The sequence below is a fragment of the Myxocyprinus asiaticus genome, chromosome 31 (genome assembly GCF_019703515.2).
Source record: "Myxocyprinus asiaticus isolate MX2 ecotype Aquarium Trade chromosome 31, UBuf_Myxa_2, whole genome shotgun sequence".
NCBI lineage: Eukaryota > Metazoa > Chordata > Actinopteri > Cypriniformes > Catostomidae > Myxocyprinus > Myxocyprinus asiaticus.
The window spans coordinates 25,756,723-25,778,079 of record NC_059374.1 but is presented as its reverse complement, the minus strand read 5'-3'; the positions used below and the strand labels follow the sequence as shown (position 1 = coordinate 25,778,079).

The window sequence follows — 21,357 nt, the reverse complement described above, 5'->3', positions numbered from 1 at the left end:
AAGTGTTCACTTTGATTACGTTTCTTTAGTTATTAAGTTGACTTAACTTCTAAAAGTTTGAAGTAATTGTAATTTACACCAACTTTTAAGTTGGACCAACTATTTGGTATCTTGGTGGGACTGACATAATCTTATGAGGAAATGTAGATCTGCTTAATAAAGAATAATGTTTTTATATTATTCTCAAGAATATTAAAAGTTATGGACAGCTGTAGTAAAAAAAAATACTGAACTTAATAAACCACTGATATTTTTGAGTTTGCTGAATTTATTGTATTAAGTTAATGGAACTTATAATCCATCTTCAGTTGTTAAATTGGTACAGCTAATTTGCCTGAAGTTGAGGAAACTCAAAAATGCTTTGCAGCTGGTTGCCTTACTTTTTTTTTAAGTTAACTCAACTATTTTTTTACAGTAATATTTGTCCTTGTGACAATTAAATTATTTAGCTATTTTTCTTTGCTTATTAATGACAAACTGTGCAGGTCATTGTGTTGCTCACTTAGATGTTGATGGCTTAATGTGAGGAATATTTCACATATGTGCCACCACATGCCGTTCTGAGAAGGAAAGAAAGAAAGAAAAAAAAAGAAAAAACGATTAGGCCTGTAGATCCCAGATTTCTTCTAAAAGTACAATTTGTCTGAAGACTTTGAGACAGTTTTCTTAAGTAGATGGTTTGATTTGAACCGTGCATGTCACTTACATAGCAAGGATGTGACTCTTCTTCTTACAATGATTTAAACCATGTATTATGTTGCAATTCCAAATAAAGTTTGCAGGCAGACACCATGAATAACATTTTATTTACTCACCAGTGCCATTTTTTCCAGCATTTGACGCTTGGCAAGTGTTATTAAAGGAAAAAAGGCCATAGATACACATGTATAGTGTATATAAACATGTCATAGAAGGTATAAATGTTTAAAGACATGTCATAACATGGTGACAAAACAACTCTGAATATAAGTTTCTTTGCCAGTTTAAAAGTTGTTTATATTCTTCAAAAAATACTTACAATATCACTTAAAATCAAGCGACGTAATCATAGTTATGTAAGTGTTCTTGTGTCTCTGTGGGTGCCTGCATGTGTCTGTATCTTTTACTGAGATTCTGAGTGTGCTCTAACAGAGTTTCCACAGATAACAGCCATATAAATCTTATCTTTCTCCCACCTCAATCTCCACTCTCTCCCTAACATGCCCTGCAGCCAAATACACACAATCGCACACACACACACACATACACGTCCTCCAATGGGAGTCAAAGTGTTTGACATTTATAATGCAGCGCTATGTTGAGGCACACTAGGATGGAAGATAACCCACTGACCCTCAAACAATTTATCCACATCACCAATCAGTTAATGAAGGGAAGAAACTTTCCTGTGTTTGGGGCGCAGATGATGTAATGTGAATGTGTGGTGGGACGGGACCCATTCCACAGGTGTGGTTCCCATCCAAGCACCTGTTTTCTCCGCTAACAAAGCTGTGAGCCAAGTTTGAGACTCCATAGGGGCCTAGCCATTCTACATCTACAGCAAATCCCGGTGGAGAAAGGGAGGAGGAGGGTGTCCTGGGTATTCTTCAAATCCTGACTCACCCAGTGTACTTCAAATGAGGCAGAATGTTGACACAATGGCTCATTGAAACCGCAGAAATTCTGCGGTAATTGGCAACAGTGGTGCAGGACTCCTCTGTGGAGATGGCACAAAGAGGGTGCAGAGCAAAGGCATTCTGCTGATCTCTCATCCTGAACTCGGAAAGGGGAGAAGAACACAAGATGTTCCCACTACAAGAGGGAAAAATGGGATAACAGGGCAATGGGGACCACAGTTTGAGACAAACTTGGAAAAACCACAAGACTACGAACTGTAGTGAAAGAGGCTGAGTGTAGAGTGACTGAGAGAGAAAGAGAGCAAAAAAGGGTTATATATTTGCATATCACGTTATATGCAAATACAACATTTAATTTCTGTAATGCTAATAATGTTTGGCAGCAAAATTTTGATGCAGATGATGTGGCTCATACTATAAACTAAAAACAGTTGATATGCCAGTATTTTGATTACAGCAGTGGAACTTTCGACCTACAGTGGACGTACAAATTGAGGTACAAAAGGCAATAGAAGTTATGTTCTGCATTTTCTTTGTTGACAGTGTTACATTTAAAAAACAGAAATAAAAACAAGCTAAATGGGAGAGAGAACAGATTCAGCAGTAGTGGGAGAATATATAGCAGGAGAATATAGAACTCACTACTTGTAACGAGGATGACTAGGTGTCCAACATCACAATACAAATGTTTGATTTAATTTGCGTCACTTTGCGCATCTGCTTATTGAAAAGACATACTAGTTTCCAGCAAGATATATGAAGTTTTGTTAAAGGGTTAGTTCACCAAAAAATGAAAAATTATCTCATCATTTACTCACACTCATGCCATCTTGGATGTGTATGACTTCTTTCTTCTGCAGAACACAAACAAAAATTCTTAGAAGAATTTATCAGCTCTGTAGGTCCATACAATGCAAGTGAATGGGGATTGGTCCTTTGAAGCTTCAAAAAGAAATAAAGTGAGTATAAAAGTAATCCATCAGACTCCAATGGTTTAATCAATGTCTTCTTAAGTGATCCAGTTGGTTTTGGGTGAGAACAGACCAAAATATAACTTTGACAGCATCTTGACAGCAGTCTCCTTGGCGATCATGAATTCAAGCTCGATTACACTTCCTATAGCGCCATCTAGCGCTCTGTGCATTCGTCAAGCACTAGGAAGTGTAATCAAGCTTGAAAATCATAATTGTGCCTTTAGACTGCAATGGCAAAATGTACAATGAAAAATGAGTTGCATTTTGGTTTGTTCTCTCAGAACCAACTGGATCGCTTCTGAAGACATTGATTAAACCACTGGAGTCCTTTTGGTATTACTTGATGGATTACTTTTATGCTGCCTTTTAGGGTTGTGCAGTTTACCGGTACTAACAAAGCATCGTAATACCAAAAAAATGTAAACAGTATGATATCATCTTGTTGCTAATTTAGGTACAATATTAAAGTAAGCTATCATTGGCAAATAAGATGTGACAAATCTGAGATGAAATCAATGACAATTTGGAAATAAAATAAAAAAACATCTGGATATGAACAAGTGCGATCATTCAACAGCAGAAGGATGTAATTTAATGAAATAATATACAGTCACATGTGCTGCACCCTACAAAATGAACAAGAGCTGCCGCTCTGCTCTGTTTTATGATTCACACAAACATGCACACGGGCGCACGCATGCGCACTACTGGTGCTTAATTTTCATGGAATGTGTTTAGAGTTTAAATGGCTGTTAACACTTAAATGAACTCCTCCGGTGCAGCTCGGAGATTTCAGCTCAAGAGTTGTGACAGGATTATCCCAACATTAATGTAAGCTTGATATAACTACCCCGTAAAAACAGGAAGAACTCAAGGGTCTGTCAAAATAAAAGTCCCGCTAACATGAACGCTCTATTCAAATGGATGCGTGAAATTGAAGGCAGAAAAATATAACTACTGAATAACAATTTAATATTCAAAAAGTAGCAATAATATTCATAATAACAATTATGTAATATTAAATGGTTGTATTATTATTATTATTATTATTATTATCCTTAAGCAATATCACAAACGCAAGTAGCCTTGTGCCACAGGTAATCAGATTTTGTTTTCCATTAATGTTTTCATTAATACTGTGAAGCTCTGTTGTGCCACATTTTATTTGACCAAAAATAAAATTTACATTTTTTGTAAAAAACAAAACAAAACAAGTATTATATTTTTATTTGATTAAACTGTATGTATAAATTTGATTAACACCATTTGATCATGACATTTAATTAAAACATTTAACATGGAATCTAGAAAATTTAAAACAGAAAACGCATCATTTGTATCTATAATACTTTATGCAGTTCTTTTAATCGTCATTTTCTGTGTAATTTCATCAAAAATCTGAGGCTTTGTATTTGTTGATTATAGTATCGATTTAGTATCGATACCGAGGTACCAGGGCTGGTATCGTACCGAAGCCAAAATTTTGGTATCGGAGCAACCCTACTGCCTTTATGTGCTTTTTGGAGCTTCAAAGGTCTGGTCACCATTCACTTGCATTGTATGGACCTACAGAGCTGAAATATTCTTCTAAAAAACTTCTTTTGTGTTCAGCAGAAGAAAGAAATTTCATACATGTATGAGGGTGAGTAAATGATGAGAGAATTTTCATTTTGGGGTGAACTATCCCTTTAACTAGGAGTAACGTTTACATATGTGGCCTGGACAACCACATGCATTACACTTGGCTGGGTCTTGTATGTGTTTTTCAGATTACTATGCGTAATCGCTGTCCATCTTGAATGTGTCATGGATGGTATTTACACTTGGTCTTTTCATGATCCGATAGCTATCTGCACAGTAAAAATGCTTGAAGTGACCAAATGTAAATATCCCTAAAGATATGAGGACTGGAGACAGCTTTTCGTGTGAGTCAGAATGATAGGTTGCTTGAGAGACAAGAACAAAAACCGGCACAGATACAGTGGCGGCAGTCTGAGATAAAGTGCAGGATCAACTGTTAGTTACCCGGAACAGAAAGTACAACAAGGCTCTGACAGATTCAGACAGACATGGAGTTAGAAGGAAGAGTGTGAGATAAAGACTGATACTCATGATATCTGCAGGTGCTCATAGCATAGCCACGTGGAGACAGGCTAGCACACATCCCCACGTGGAGTTTTGCTGACTTTTTGTAACTGTGTCCTTCAGGCTGTGACTCAAAGCAAAGGGAGTGGTCTACAGACCTGCCACAACAGTCTCTGTATGTTTTACAAGCCCGGAATGCAGCTCTCTCATTATGTGGTTGGCAGGTGTGGATGTGGCAGAGAAGATAACAGCCTTGCATTCTGTTTCCACTGACACTCCACTCATAGCCAAAATCAACTGCTCTCCCAGCTTCTAAGATTTTGATTTATAGCTAAAGTGTATACACCACTGCACCACTAGCATCCCCAAACGGAACTGCAAAAAGATAATTGTTTTCAAACAGGTTTCCCAAACATTTCCCAGTCCGCCATTGGTCAAAAACAAATAGTCCCACCCCAAACACACACCATTGGTTGAGACAGTGTTGCTGTATCGAGCCAGCCGGGATGCTCAAATAAACAGAATTTCAATTTTTTGTTTTAAAGGAGGGATGAGTCAAATGTATTTTTTGTGGTAATATTATGCCACAAATGCTGTTTATTGACTTGTATCGAACTGGATTGTATTGGAGTATTCCTTTCTAACTGACCTAACCCTTAAAAGTGTTTTTGTATTTATTTTTTAATTTGTTAATTTTTTTACCTAATGTAAGACATGTTAAATAATATTTTTGACTTGAATAAAACCAGTTCGTTTAGATATTACCACATTAAGAATATTTTTTTTTCAGTGTATAAGAGAAAGTATTTTACAATTGAAAAAAAAAAAAGAAAAAAAAAATCTAAGCTAATCTTTTTTTGTTTTTGTTTTTGTTTTTTTTGTTTTTTTACAAACATATCATCTAAAATATGCCACACAAATAAGACCTTATGAAATGCAAATGAAAGTATTTTGGTACTTCATAGAATAGCTTTAGTGGACATTAAGAATAGACATAGGTGTAATGACACCGTGAAGTTTCAAGTTTTAGTGTCTTTGAGTTTTACTCTGCAACAGGCAGCAGCTGTTAAAGACTTAAAACTGACACGTTGTACTACTTGGGAAAAGCAAGACAATCTCAAACAAAATAGAGCAGTTAAACAATCTGACTACTGAACAGAGCCATTACTGGTCATGACAGCACCAAAAGGAAATGTCCTAAAATATCCCCTACTTGGTAGAATTTACAGTATAAATATGGGAACTATAAACTCTGAAATAGATATCAAATAAGACATGTGCTTTGAATGAATGACGTCTGTTAAAACTGCCTCATGGATATTTGATCAATTAAAATATAAAAGAAACATCTGGATTTTAAGAAAATTTTGAGGTAATTTGTTTTTTATTAGATTGGTGGAGGAACAAATGTGGACTTATTTATGGGCAGTTCTGAACAAAACTAGAACACATTTTCCATTTGAAATAAAATGTAGTAAAATGTGGTACTTGTAGCTGTGTGACTATGGCAGTTTGGAGGCAAATGAATAGAAGTATTGGTGACATTTTTCACTTTCTAAATGTCATTCCACATTTGTCAAACAAAAGCAAAAGTCCTGAGACATGTTCTGCCATCACACAAACATTCAATTATTCTGTATATGTGCTCTAGCTCTGGACTCCTCTATATGTCTAAATATTTAGTTTTCCATGTAGGGTCATTGGAGACCCTAGGTATGTAAGTGTCATTTTTTTTTTTTTTTTTTTTTTTATTGCACCCAAAATGATATTTTTATGATTATTTCCTATCTATATAAGTTTACTATCACAGGATATCTATTTCTTTGTTTATTACAAGAGAAATGAGTACTATATTCATACAAATTAGGAATTATGACTACTATATCACGTTGATTTTCTGTGCAACAATGGTAAATTATCAGTATTCAATATGCGTGTACACATAGTGTACATATTATACATGTTATTTCTTATTCAAGGTGACACTGTTGTTTCAGTGACTGGCTTGAATTACATTTTACATTGCTATTTGATGAAGAAACAACATGGAAGTAAACTATAGCAAGTACAACACATGAACAGTATGATATGACTATTGTTATTTGGGTGTACTACTGAAAATATGTAAGTTGTGAATCTATTTAGACTCAATAAGTGCCTGCAAAAATATTTATTAAACTTATGTGTAGGTTATGTGTATCTTATGTGCTATGTGTAGCTCAGTATGTTTTTGACAGCCAGTTGCATCCATAAAAATGTATTTTTCAGTGTGACTGTAATGAATCCTACTCTAGATTTGTCCAGATTTGTTGCATTTCCTCTTTGATATATGAAAAAGAAAACATAAAAATATAGTTTATTCTATTACTTTCTAATTTTCTTGAAAATATTTTGAAAATTTGACAATATCTGGGCATTCTGTAGATCCATTTGTGATAGATATAAGTGCCAAGTCTCTAAAGACTCAAATATGTAAGAGTGTTTGGTGAAATTCCCATGCATTTAAGGGTTAACAAACTTGAAAACTTAATGGACATCAAGATTTTAACTGAAAAATGACTTAAATTTCAGGTTGTTTCTTACCAAAACCTTTCGCATGCTTTCTTAAGACTTGGAATATAATGCACAAGTCACATTAACTACTTTTATGATACATTTGAGGACTTTTTTAAGCTATAAAGTGAGTCACTATCAACTGCTATTGTATTGAAATCCTTAACATCCTTCATGCTGTGCATAAGAAAAAAGTCATACGGTGAACATATGGTTGAACTATTCCTTTAAGGGTTACATTAAGTACAAATAACTTTTAAAGGTAACAACTGCATGTTACCACTTTTTACTGTGTAAAACACACATTCTCACATTTCACAAACACATCCCAAATCCCTGATCTTGTCTACTTACGTTAGTTTTGCTGGTGACGGAGAAGGTTGCTCTGCTGGAGAAGCGTGTGGTGGTGGGGCTGGAGGCTGAGCCGCTGGCAGAACCTGTCAGAGCTGCCACACTGGGGGCCGTCACACTGCTTAATGAAGGGGGTGACCGGTGCCCTGTGGTGCTGCTATTGGTCTGTGGTGGTGCTGATTCTCCAGAGAGGAGGGCGCTTCTGTCACACACCGACCCCGTCAGCATCTCCACCTGTCGGGTCAGGGCCTCTAACTGGCCCCTGAGCTGCCGGTTCTCCTGCTGCAGTTGGGCCACGGCTCGGCCCAGTGGTCCACTCATATGAATGGTCTCTTCTAGCCTCCGTTCGATGCCAAGCTTGAAAGCACTGACGTCCACGTGGATCTCACGTACGGCATCCCGCAATGTGGTTTCGTAGCGGGCTAAAGCGGCACACACCGTCTCCCCTTCTGGAGAGCCCTCGGGCACTGACGCCAATGGGCCTGCGTCCATCTCTGCTTGGAGTACAGGTACTGCCACCTTCCTCCCTATGTTCCCTTATCCAGAGTCCAACAGCTGTTGTTATCCCTGTATAGTATATCTTTAATATTGTTTAAAGTCCCAGATCCATAGAATCCACAGGGATCAACCATAAAGATCTGTTAAAGCAAAGCTTAGTTAGCAACAAGCTCCACCGGCTTACTCAATTAATAACAAACAACTTAATTTAAAACCTTTAAAAAAACTAAACTAATATAAAAGAGAAAGTAGATGCCCTTCTTTTCTTTAACAGTGTTAGAGTGTGTGTATGTTAACATACCTGTAACTTTGCTCTGAGTTTCAGGATGAGTCCTGCGTTATTTCCCAGTTGTGTGAATGAGTGTGAAAGCTCTGCCCGCCGTGCTGTTTTAAAGTACAGCACTCACAGTCATGCTAACCTCCTACTACTCCTGCAGACCGGGGGAGGGGACATGAGAAAAGAGGAGGAGAGATCCTGCTCCATTTTATCCCAACTCCCCCTCCTTCTTTCCACTGTATTTGTGTTAATCTTCACTTTCACAACACAGTGCACTGTCTGCTCTCCCTCTCTCTCACACACTCTCACACACACTTTTCCTCGCTCTTTTGTCTGACAGATAACTGCTCATCCAGATCACACTGATTGTCTCACTGTATCACCAGTGCTGTCTTGTCCTACATCAGAGAGGAACAGACATGTCTATTGTTTTGACTGTCTCACTTCCACTAATTTTGGAGTGATGTGGGTGGCTGGGGTCACGAAAAAACAAGATTCCACTCTAAAGGTTTTAAAGTGCCTGTCTACACCATAAAAAGTGAAAATAGGCCGTTTTTAGCTTTACATAGAGCTATTTCTACCTGATCTGAACCTTAAAAACATACACAGGTTGGGGGGCCTGCGTAGCTCAGCAAGTAAAGACACTGACTACCACACCTGGAGTCACAAGTTCAAATCCAGGGCATGCTGAGTGACTCCAGCCAGGCTTCCTAAGCAACCAATTGGCCTGGTTGCTAGGGTGGGTAGAGTCACATTGGATTAACCTCCTCATGGTCACTATAATGTGGGAAATGGGCATGCCAAATTAGGGAGACAATATGCAGGTTAATTCAGTCACTTTAAAGAAACAGTTCACACAAAAATTTAAATTCTGTCATCATTTACTCACCAGGCTTGTAAAATGTAACTCTTATATGTCATTCAAAACCTGAATTTAATATCAAATTTCTTCTGGCATGCGCCAAGGAGAGCTACTGTTGGGTTGATGTCAATATTTTCAGTGAATAACAACTTATATTTCAGTATGTTTCTCACAAAAAGCTATCATATGACTTCAGAAGACTTGGAATATAATGTACAACTCTGTTTCAGTTTTGGGATTCTTTTATGGTGCCAATTCATTGTAATTGCATGTAAAAGAGCGACCAGTACATTCTTCAACATTTCTCTTTTTGAGTTCCATTGTGAACAATAAGTCCTTTTCCTTTCCTACTTTTGGGCCCTTTTTAAGCTTTAAAGTGAGTCACTATATCCTGCCATTGTTTTGAAAAGATCGACCAAGATATTTATAAAAACATCTTTTGTGTTCTGCTTAAGAAAGTTATTTAAGTCCCTTTTTTTTAACCATAAATATTTACTTTCACTTTCAAAATATGAAAGAACGTGAAGGTGAAAGTGGAGATTTATAGAAAGAAAAAAAAAGAACTTAAATATTGATCTGTTTCTCACCCACACCTATTATATTGCTTCTAAAGATTTAACCACTGGAGTTGTATAGATTACTTTTATGCTGCCTTTATGTGATTTTTGGAGCTTCAGTGTTCTTTCGCCATTCACTTGCATTGTATGGACCTACAGTGATATTCTTCTAAAAATCTTTGTTTGTGTTCTGCAGAAGAAAGAAAGTTATACACATCTGGGATGGCATGAGGGTGAGTAAATAATGAGAGAGTTTTCATTTTGGGGTGAACTATCCCTTTTAAATAAATTTGTTAATCTGAATAAACATTTTATTAATTTAGATTTACCACATAAAGCACAATTTTAGGTTGCATGTCCATTTTTTTTTTTTACAGTGTAGCCTGCCATTGCATTTAAATACAATGGCTGAAGTCATTTAAAAGTGGATAAAAAGAATTCAGGTCATTCCCTGGTGAATTCTACTATTCTTTGTACTTTCAAAGAAGTCAATGTCTTATCATTTCCAAATTCAAATAACTATCTCATGATCAATCAGTCAGTGGATCTTTAAGATGTTTGTTGATTGGATTTCAACAGTTTACTGTTTAGAAGAAAAGTGGGACATAATGGATTTTAGGAAGTGGGGTGTTGTGTTTGTGTCTATGTTTGTCTTTGTGGGTGGAGGGATGAGAGCAGAGCTGCACCAGAACCCAGCAGGGCAAACAGCCCTAATCAGATAATGAGGTACAGGGGGGCTCTAGATTGTGCTGAGGCTTGGACGCTAACGGCCTGTGGCACACCCCCTACAATGAGTCCAGGCCAACGGACTGAAATAACTTTACATTCCAGCCTACTGTTTACTGTAAACACTGGGAGCCACGGGAGAGTGTAGGTGATTTATCGTCATACACATTGGACATGTGCTCATCAGCTTTACATAACAGGTCAATGTGTGAAAATTACACACATGAGCCAAAAAGGAAGGTGCCATGCTGAGAAACAGGTTATCTATTAATCTTTCAGAGCTGTCCAAAAGATATCTTGATCCAATGACAGATCTAAAAATCAGTTGCTAGGAAAAGCAGAGAAACTTCAAAAAGCCTCTTCAGAATTTCATACTATGCCCTAAAAGATAACCATTCTTAACCAGTATATCTGTCTTGTTTTCCAAGACAAAATTATCTTTTCCAAGAAACTTACATAAGATTTTAAGACCTTATAGATATTTTTTTCTTACCCCATCGGTAAGTTGTTTTGAGCATAAATCTTACCAAATGTAGTGAGGTTTATGCTTTAAAAAACGATTTGCCAATGGGGAAAGTAAAATAAATGTAACTGAATTTCAGTTTCAATATATTCTCCAAAAACATGTTTGCTTCTTGAGTAAATATATCTTATTTTAAGATTTATTTATTTTTTTACTGGAAAACAAGACAAGAATTTCAAGAGCCTCTTCAGAATCTTCAAAATATGTCCCACTCTACAAAAAAATATAAAAATTAATAAATAAAAAATTCTTAACCAGTATTTTACTCTTGTTTTCCAGTAAAATAAAAATACAAAATAAATAAAAATAATTTAAAAAAAAATCTAAAAATTCTTAAAACAAGATACATTTACTTGAGAAGCAAAACTGAAAAAAATATATAAAGATTTGTTTTTAGAAAATATATATTGATTCACATTTATTTTTATTACCAAATAGTTTTTTCCCTGTCTTAAACGTAAACAAAGTGTAATTAGGTTTATGCTTAAAGCAAGAAAAAAAAACTATTTGCCAATGGGGTAATAAAATGTAATTAATTTCAAAATATACTGAACACTGCAAAGTTCGTATCTTACAAAATTTTGTTTCTCATGCAAGCATAGCTTTAAGGATTTTTTGATATTTTTACTGGAAAACAAGACAAAGATACTAATTAAGAAAATGTTTATTTGCAGTGGGAAGTCTGTCTGTTTGAAATCTCTGCCAGTTCACTTTAATACCAGACTCTGAGCAGCTGTTTTTTTCCCTCCCCTTCCCCCTTCCCCCTTCCAAATATGATTTCCATCTTGCAATGATGTCAGACTTTCACGTCAAGCTTGGATAGTAAATGTGTCTCAAGATCAGCAACAGGCGCAAGCAGGAACTGCATAATGCTGGACTTCCCTCTGCCAGTTTGTTATGGTATCTAATGCAGGCAGCATCTCTTTTCCTTCACCCTTATCTGCTCCTGAGAGAGATGGTTGCGATTTTCAGGAGAGGAGATCGCTGTAAACCGAGCGGAATGGATCAGACACGCTCTTCGGAGAAGTAGCACTGAGTAGGACCCGTGCAAGACCTCACATGCTCATGTAAGGCCTCTTATCTGAGAGGAGATCAGTCATAGTGATAACTTGTGCAGGTATTGCAACACTGAGATGAGAGAAGGATGTGACCAAGACAAAACTATGACACAGTTTTAACTGATTTCCTATGGAGCTGTTGAGCCCCAGGGATTTTTGCATGTTAGGCAACCACAGCTGTCATACAATCCTGATATGACTCACCAAGTAATATATTGTCTGATTTGAAAAATACTCATGTACAAAGCCATTGTGACAAATTTATGCCAGACATGACAAACAACCTTAAGGCAAACAATGGCATCTGCTTATTACTGAAAGATAAATATCACTGGTTTGTTTACTTCCAGTAATCTAATAATTATGTTGGACACTATCCTTGGCTGATATTACACACAAGAGACTTTTTTTTTTCTCTGTCTCTGAAAAATATTACCAACTATGTTAAATGTTTTGATCTTTTATAAACTGTTTGTTAGTTGACTTCCAAAATAACCAGCCTTTTCTCATTCGGATAATGCGGAATGCTGGGAAACATGTAGTAAACGTAAAAGTGGGCAGCTGAGTTAACCGCAAATCATGAGTTCTACGTCACTAAACTTTAACATACACCTGTTGAACCGCTAAAGCTTTGGAGCACACATTGGTTTCCTAACCACATCCAGCCACGATGACATACTGACTGAAACTTCTCCCATTCACATTGAGAAAAATGTCAAACCATAGTCAAAAGTAAAATGTCCTCAGTTTGAGTGAAATAAGGGCTCTGGTGTCCTGAGGAAAGATCTAACCCATGTCTGGCTTTCATCTGCAAGATAGCTGTTGACAAACCCCTGATCCTTCTAAAAAACAAAACTCCATCCATTTTCCTGAAAACAGGTTTGCATAGCCATTACATCAGAGTTTCCATGGGAACCCTAAAGTCCAAACACGTCCAAAAGAATAACAGGGTGCTGATGATGTCATCGTCGCTTTAAAGTCAATTTAATTAAGCACACATGGTGCCAAGTAACAGAGAGGGAGAGCTTTCGAAGCAGACGAGAGAACAATAAAACTGGTTTAAAGTTATTTTTTTTATATATATATTCTTGGCATTGTCTCTGAGGCATTGAGTAGAGGCAGTTTCTGGCAAGCTGAATGTGAGTTATGGCTAAAATGTGATTATATTGTGTCTGAAGCAAAAAAGGCTTCATTAAGGCTAACGCAAACCATTCATTCTTACACATCAGATCCAAAATTATCTTTCTGCCACAACTTCCCAATGGCAAGTTAATTGAGAAAATTTACCGGCCATAAATATTTCTTAACAGCCATGAAACTGTATTTTGTATAGTTTATTTTTATAAAAAACATATGTTTGCCTTATGACAATGTTATGAAATGTTTTTTCCAAGCATATTAGTGACAAACAGCGCAGGTCAATTGTCACTTGCAGTATCACTGGTGAAACTGCACCTTTCACAAAAATGCTAAAGGAATATTTCGGGTTCAATACAAGTCAAGCTCAATCGACAGCACTTGTGGCATAATATTGATTACCAAAAAAAAAACTTTTTGACTCATCCCTCCTTTTCTTTAAAAAAAGCAAATATCTGGGTTACAGTGAGGCTCTTACAATGGAAGTGAATGGGGGCAATCCATAAACATTAAAAAACTCACTTTTTCAAAAGTATAGCCACAAGACATGATATGTGTGTTAATATGATTTTAGTGTGATAAAATCACTTACTAACCTTTTCTGTGGAAAGTTAATAGCCAATTTTACAACTTCGTTGCCATGATGATGTAATGTTTACAAACCCTAAAACGACTGTAAAAATTTAAAGATTTAAAGAACTTAACAGCTTAAACAATACATGAGTTTTTACAGAAGAATTAATGTAAATGCTTTTATAAAATTATGAGCTTCACTTTTCCATCTTTAAACCCTCCAATAATTGGCCCCATTTACTTCCATTGTAAGTGCCTCACTGTAACCTCCATTTTTGGTTTTTTTATTTTTTTATTTTTTTATCCCCTTTTCTCCCTAATTTGGCATGCCCAATTCCCACTGCTTACTAGGTCCTCGTGGTGGCACAGTTACTCACCTCAATCCGGGTGGCGGAGGACAAGTCTCAGTTGCCTCCGCTTCTGAGACAGTCAATCCACGCATCTTATCACGTGGCTTTTTGTGCATGACACCGCAGAGACTCACAGCATGTGGAGACCCATGCTACCCTCAAAGATCCACGCACAACTTACCACACGCCCCATTGAGAACGAGAACCACTAATAGCGACCACGAGGAGGTTACCCCATGTGACTTTACCCTCCCTAGCAACTGGGCCAATTTGGTTGCTTACGAAACCTGGCTAGAGTCACTCAGCACGCCCTGGATTCGAACTCGCGTTCCAGGGGTGGTAGTCAGCGTCAATTCTCGCTGAGCTACCCAGGGCCCCAATTTTATTTTATTTTATTTTTTTAAAGAAAAGGAGGGACAAGTCGAAATAATTTGTTGTGGTAATCAACATTATGCCACAAATGCTGTTGTATTAAACCTGGAATATTCCTTTAAGACACATCGTGATTTTATTCCTCATATTTTTGTTCTGCTGAATATTTCAGGAAGGAATATTTCACATATATGTTGCCACAAGAAGTGAATGTTTTCTAGAGAAAAAAAAAAAAATACATTCCAGATAAACTTCTGACTGTATATATTCCACTGAGGTAAAAGGTATCAGAAGACAAGCAAGTTGTAAGTTTTCCTTCTGTTTCATTTTAATTGTTTATGTCATTATTTACATCAGCGAGGATAATACTATCATTCTTACAATTTGACAAACCAGGTAATGTTGGAGTTCATAAATGTTTCCGGCCAACTGGTGAGTAACATTTTATTTACTCATCCAGGGGGATCTCATTTGTATTTGTAGATATTCGTAAATTACATTTGCACATGCATTATTGTACGTTTGGATAGACATTGAAACATACAATATGAATGTAATGACAGCATCTAAAATGTAAATTATTTTACATATGTACAGCTTTGGGGACCTACAAATCTTTACATATCTTTTATGGATCCAGCTTATACACATCAGTGAGAGTGGCAAGTCCGGAGTGGCTGCTGTGAAGTTATTACATACATAACGTTTACATGCACAGTATTTATTGAGCTACAGCTGGTTTTTGCGTAATCGAGATACAGCCTTTATGTCTGTCCAAGTATACATGACACAAATGTGGTCCGATTAATGTGTATACTGTATATGCTGGACAAAGCTGAGCTACAATTGCATAAGGTCTGTTAGTCCGACTTTGCAAAAATCAGACTGGTACGATTTCATTCAGACTAAAGCGTTTACATGAGATTTTAAAAAGACAAATTATTTTTTCAGTCTGAAAGAAATCATACTTTTAAAGTGCATGTTAACGTGTTGACTACTATAAGTAGCGCTTAATATTTGCTGGTGTGGCATTGTGAGGATACAGATTTGCATGGAGCACTCCAACTGAAAAAATGCCCTTTTGCTGGGAGAGAGAGATTGGAAAGAAAGTTGAAGAGGTGTGGAGGAGGGGGACACATTCCCCAAACCCCAGCCGACCTCCTGAGAAGACTGGCTCCGGATAATTACAGCCCAACTCCCAGTGTGCTTCAACAGCCTGGATGGGCTGACTGAACCAAATTTCACTGCTCAATGGGCTCAATTGCAGCTTGCACACTCATAAAGGCTCGTCTTTTATCAATCAAACCACACACACACATTCAAATACATACACGCATAAGCATGCCTGTGAGGAATCATATGAGATTACAGCATACCACATCAGTACTCACCACAACACAATTACCCCCTGAAGTTTACTTAAACCCCACCATCAACTTAATCTTCGGTACAAAAGTGGTCTAGTGGTCTACTTGGAAATCTTTTGCACTGGAGAAAGTGATACTATCCTCATCTCATCCATGAAATGAGCTTTGTCTAAAGTGGGCTTTGTTGGTAAACAGAAACTATTGCTACAACAAGTGCAGTGTAATTATTACCATGGCATGACGCCTTAATATCACACTTGGGTTAAGTTTGAGGTTTGTTAATATTCATTTCTCTAACGATAGTCTCAAAACCACAATATCATTTCCAAATTAAATAAACTAAGCAGCACATTGCTCAACATTCGAATAGAACAATGGGGAAATTGACAGTATCCAATGAAAACATGCTGGAAAACCAAAAACTTCTATCAGCTCAGCAGGATACACAAACCACAGTGGGGACCAAATATCTAGACCACATTGAAAATATGGGATTTCTTTCATTTAAGCTTGGAAATAAACAGTTATGACATAAAAGAAATCTTAAAGAGTCAACACTACAGCATTTCGAAGTCACTTATCAAATTTAAGCAAATTTGTGACATTGACCATGTTGTCCCCTTATACAAAAGGTCAAATTTCCTTGCTTCCATTGAAGCACACAAGATGCTCTCTGGAACATTTAAAATTCTTGCTGGGATAACATGGATCATCAGGTTTTGTGGTGTCGCAAGACAGTCTTAATGACAATTAGTAACAATTCATAAAACTTGTCAAAATTGTAAGATATGGTACGAACCATGTAGGACAATATCTTATGATTTCGCAATCTTGTACGATGTACGAATTTTAGATAAAACAATCAACAAACAGAATTTCAAATCTACACAATACAGGCGTTTTATTAAATTGTATTACTAATTCCATATTTATTTCTGTAATAAAAATGACTATATACACTCACTGAGCACTTCATTAGGAACACCTGTACACCTACTTATTCATGCGATTATCTAATCAGCCAATCATGTGGCAGCAGTGTATTGCATAAAATAATTATACGGGTCAGAAGATACGGGTCATAAGCTTCAGTTAATGTTCACATCAACCATCAGAATGGGGAAAAAATGTGATCTCATCTGTTGGTTCATTTATTTTTCTCTATGGGAATAAAAGTCAAATGTTTTTGAACAAGCCAACTCGATTTCTTATGATTTCATCACTTGTACTATTATTACGACTTTTCCTGAGATTGGGATGTTCAGGTTAATTTTTATAATTAATTTTTCACTTAAATTGTTATGGTGATAATAATTGGTTATTTAATAAATATATAATGTAAACATTACTTAATTAGAAAAGAATGTCAAATACAATCAGTTTCACTAGTGGTCTCAGATTTTTGGACCCCACTGTACATTTTGTCTCATTTTTTGTGTGCACAATTTTTACTGTGTGCAATTTTGTACCAACGCACTAAAAGAATAATATATTTTTTATTTTTTTTTTTTAAACTGTAAATGAAAAAACTTGCCTGAAGAGGTGCAGCCCCTTCCTGAGAAGCAGGAACTTTCAGTCTGTAGCCAATGTCAAGACTAATACTTTAGCACTCACAGGTTTTCTAGGAAGTAAGAGTGATGTAATAGAGGCAAGTCAAGCCAAAACACATTTATGTCATATCCATGTATTGTTTCTGCAATCTGCACTGCTGTACTGAAACCCAGCTGTAACCCCCCAGGCTCCTCTGCCCTACAGCAGCCTCATACAGCATGACATCATCCCTTTCCCTTTAACCATTAGAATGTGAGGCCACTAAGTCTTTAACACAGGAACACAGACAAAATCATCATGGGCATTAGTGTCACCATGCAGAGAGTGATGAGCTTATGTACTGGCGTTCCTCAGGAGTGATTTGGACGGCATAATGATGGGCTTCTTTGACCTGGTGCAGGAGGTCCTGATGAGAGTTTTATGAGCTATGCTGAGAATGGCCATTTTGCTTTCTCACTTAAGAGAAGAAAAGCATCTTCGTTCTATTAGTGGTTGATGTCAGCATATGCAATAGCTGTCCAAAATGGAAGAAAAAATTAGTTGAGAGTTTCTAATATCTTGAATGTTGAAAATATCTAAATGTAAATATATGGAAGGTCTATTACTATTGGCACTTTTCCACTGCACGTTACGGTTCAACTCGACTTGACTCTGCTCGCTTTACTTTTCTGAGCTTGCTTTTCCACTGCAGTTTAGTGCCGCCTCAACATGGTGGGATTATAGGCTGATCGTCATAGTTGCGCTGCCTCTACTGCCGTGACATCATCTTAAACGCGACACAAACATTACTGACCATAAACAATAACACGACCGCTAGCTGTTAGCTACTAGCTCATTGAGCTGCATAAAGCAGTTGTTGCATGGTGATTTTACACAAGTAACAATTAAATTGGCCTGGTTCAAGCAGAATATAGAGTAAACGTAACAAAACGTACCATCCTCCATCGTGGACTCCAACAACGCAGAGTCCAGGGCACTCTCCCTCCCATTGTCGCTGGTCTATTGCCATAGATAGCGTCCATTTGGTCGAACCACTTCCACTTTCTTCTGTTTGAACCACTCTGGCTGTTGTGGTCCTTGATGGTTCTGTAGTCACTTTTAAGTTTTTTTTTTACTTTTCCCTACACTGTTGGTAGGTCCGATGCAGCCAACAGCTGAGACACTTCCTGAAAGACTTTTTCATTTCGTGTCGTTCGTCGCTAACGAGAGGAACGTCTGCGCCTCATTTATTGACCACTGCATGGTTTTGCGCACAGCCATTTCTTTTTACAATTCGAAAGTCGCGTGAACAAATGATATTGCTGTCATGTTGCTAATTTTAAAACTAGCGGGTTGATGTCCCATGTTGTAAATCCGGTGACGCTGGTTGTGACGATTCTCTCTGACCAATCAGTGTTCTGCAGTGTTTTGACATCACATTTAGTATTAGCTCAGCTCGCTTTGAACCTCAACCTAGGTGGTACTAAAACAAGTATCAGGTACCAGGTACTATCCACAGTGGAAAACCCCCAAAAAGCGAGCAGAGTCGAGTCGAGTTGAGCTGTACCGTGCAGTGGAAAAGCCCCATATGTGTTTATAGCCCATTTAGGCTCCGGATTTTATTTTATTTATTTTTTGGCAAAAAAACAACATCAAAGCGTTAGATTCTGGTGACTTTGAGATAAGCATTTGTTTTATTTTCTTGAGTATGAGTAGCATTCATGTAACTATTGGCTAAAGCATTTCTCACAGTAACCGTTCAGACAGACGCGTTTTCGCGCTAAAAAAGCAAAGCACACCACAACGAATAGAGCAGAACGCACGTCTCGAGACATGTATTTATCAGTTGAAGAAGTTTTTTTGACACAGCATCTAAAAATGCAGCACTCCCGTGAGAGATGCTAAAAACACTGTGAAATGTGACGCAGTTGTCAAAAGACATCCATCTAGTGAATGTTTACATGGAAAACGATTGAAAAACAGCGCGAGAGGATGCAAAAACACGTTCAGTTTGAACAGCTCCTTGTTCAGTAGCAGTTTTAACCACCACGCAAACCACGCAATTGCGTGGGGCCCCGGACGTTGGGGGGGCCCCCGCCCCGGTAGGAAAACTCTGCAAAAAAATGCTTGAGGGGTGACATGATGTTCTGGGTACATGCGCAGATATGCTGTTGTCAGCGCTCTTAGAGCGGTTCACGTTAGAAGCATGGGTCGGGACAGGTGAGTTTTTTTAAGTAGGGTTCGGGTTTGTAATTTTGAGAAAAAAAAAGAAAAGAAAAAAAATTATTATTATAATAATAATAATAATAATAATAATAATATATATATATATATATATATAGGCCATCCAAACTTGTTTCGAACAGATGAGTTATGGGCTGTTCACACCGAATGTGTTTTTGCCTGCGTCTTCTCTGTTTTTACATTGTTTTCCTGTGTAAACGCACTGGATGAACGTCCATACATGCTGCACCACGTCTCGCTGTTTCTTCAGTGTCTCACGGAGGACTGGCACATTTTTAGACACTGTGTCAAGTTAATAAGAATTCAGGTTTAAAAAATGCATGCCGATTCTGAATCAGTCATTGGATTGTGCCTAGATTGGGTTTTTTTGAGTTTCAGCGCTTGATAAACGGCAATGTTTTTTTCCTTCTGCTCTAGTGTGCTGAGGGGCTGCCGTGCCTTGTATGTTTATTGTTACAATACGAACGTTGCCTACGATGCTTACATAAAATACAGCCTCAGAATCAGAATATAACCTCCAGGTGAAAGTAAATAACACAGGAATATATTACTGTTGTATACAACAAATCCTCAAAGTAATAATAATAATACTGTATCATATTATAATGACAAACTGGACAACAATAAATAATTGTTGGGTTATAATATTAATAAATAACAACTGAATTCCAAAATGTTACTGGGTGAAGTAGTAGGTTTTGCCCCAAAAAAAAATGGTATCACTGTATTGTGGAAAAACTGGAAAACATGCATTAATTATCTTTAACAAGATTTTTCTTTCATTAAACATTTTGAATATACTGGTTGATAGGATGAATTTAAAATTGTGATTCAAAATCAATTTTATGTCATTTTTTAAGCAAGCATTTTCGAAATCGTAAACCCGCCCCTGCCCTTGTTCACATGACACAGCACTAGCTGAAGTTTCTCAAAGTTACCTCTCAAAAAGAAATTTACGCTTTATCCAGCGCAGCATTCGTAAATATCCCAATACTGTTTTACTGTGTGAGAAACCGCTCCAAATGATTCAGTGAGAGAGCACTCTGAACGAATTGTACTGAATCACGAATCGATTCAGACTGTTTTGCAAGCCTGTTTGGCCAATTCACTGAAAAGAACCGACTCAAAATAATTATTCTTTTGCAAATTGGGCATTGCTAGTTCTTTTAAACAGTCAAAAGAAATACGGTACACATTTCATTATTGGTGAAATATTCTGAGAGTAAATATTTCTCAGGTCAGTCAGAGCGCTCATGGTACGCACAGTGCGTACTGCCGTACAGCTGCAGGCGCCACTGCATCACACCCTTAATGGTTAAAAATGGCTTTTAAATATCTATCCACTGTAGTGGACACCGCATCAGATGGTTAATGAATACACAGATATCATGTACCAATATTATTAATTGAATTCACACATTAGATTGAAATATAACTCTTCCTAAAGAAAAACAAAGATGTTAGGCAGAATGTTAGTCTCTGTCACCATTTACTTTCATTTTAAGAAAAAAAAAGATGCAATTATAGTGAATCGTGGCTGAAACTAACACTCTGCCTAACATCTCATTTTATGTTCCACAAAGGAAAAAACTGTCATATGGGTTTTAAGCAACATTAGGGTGAGTAAATAATGTCAGAATTTTCATTTTTTGGTTGAACTATTCCTTTCATTCCAAGCAGTGCTCGACAAACAGTCATAGCCAA

General features: G+C 37.1%; 1 protein-coding gene across 1 annotated transcript in view; it reads right to left on the bottom strand.

Annotated features, from left to right (window-relative positions):
- The window catches only part of smtnl (smoothelin, like), a 29,830-nt gene extending 20,614 nt beyond the window's left edge, over positions 1-9,216 (bottom strand). The window contains exons 1-2 of the mRNA XM_051665925.1: positions 8,379-9,216; positions 7,583-8,217 (exon numbers count right to left, since the gene is read on the bottom strand). Of these exons, the coding sequence (XP_051521885.1) occupies positions 7,583-8,071 (489 nt within the window). The 5' untranslated portion in view covers positions 8,072-8,217; positions 8,379-9,216. The remainder of the gene's footprint in view (positions 1-7,582; positions 8,218-8,378) is intronic.
- Between the last annotated feature and the right edge of the window lie 12,141 nt (positions 9,217-21,357).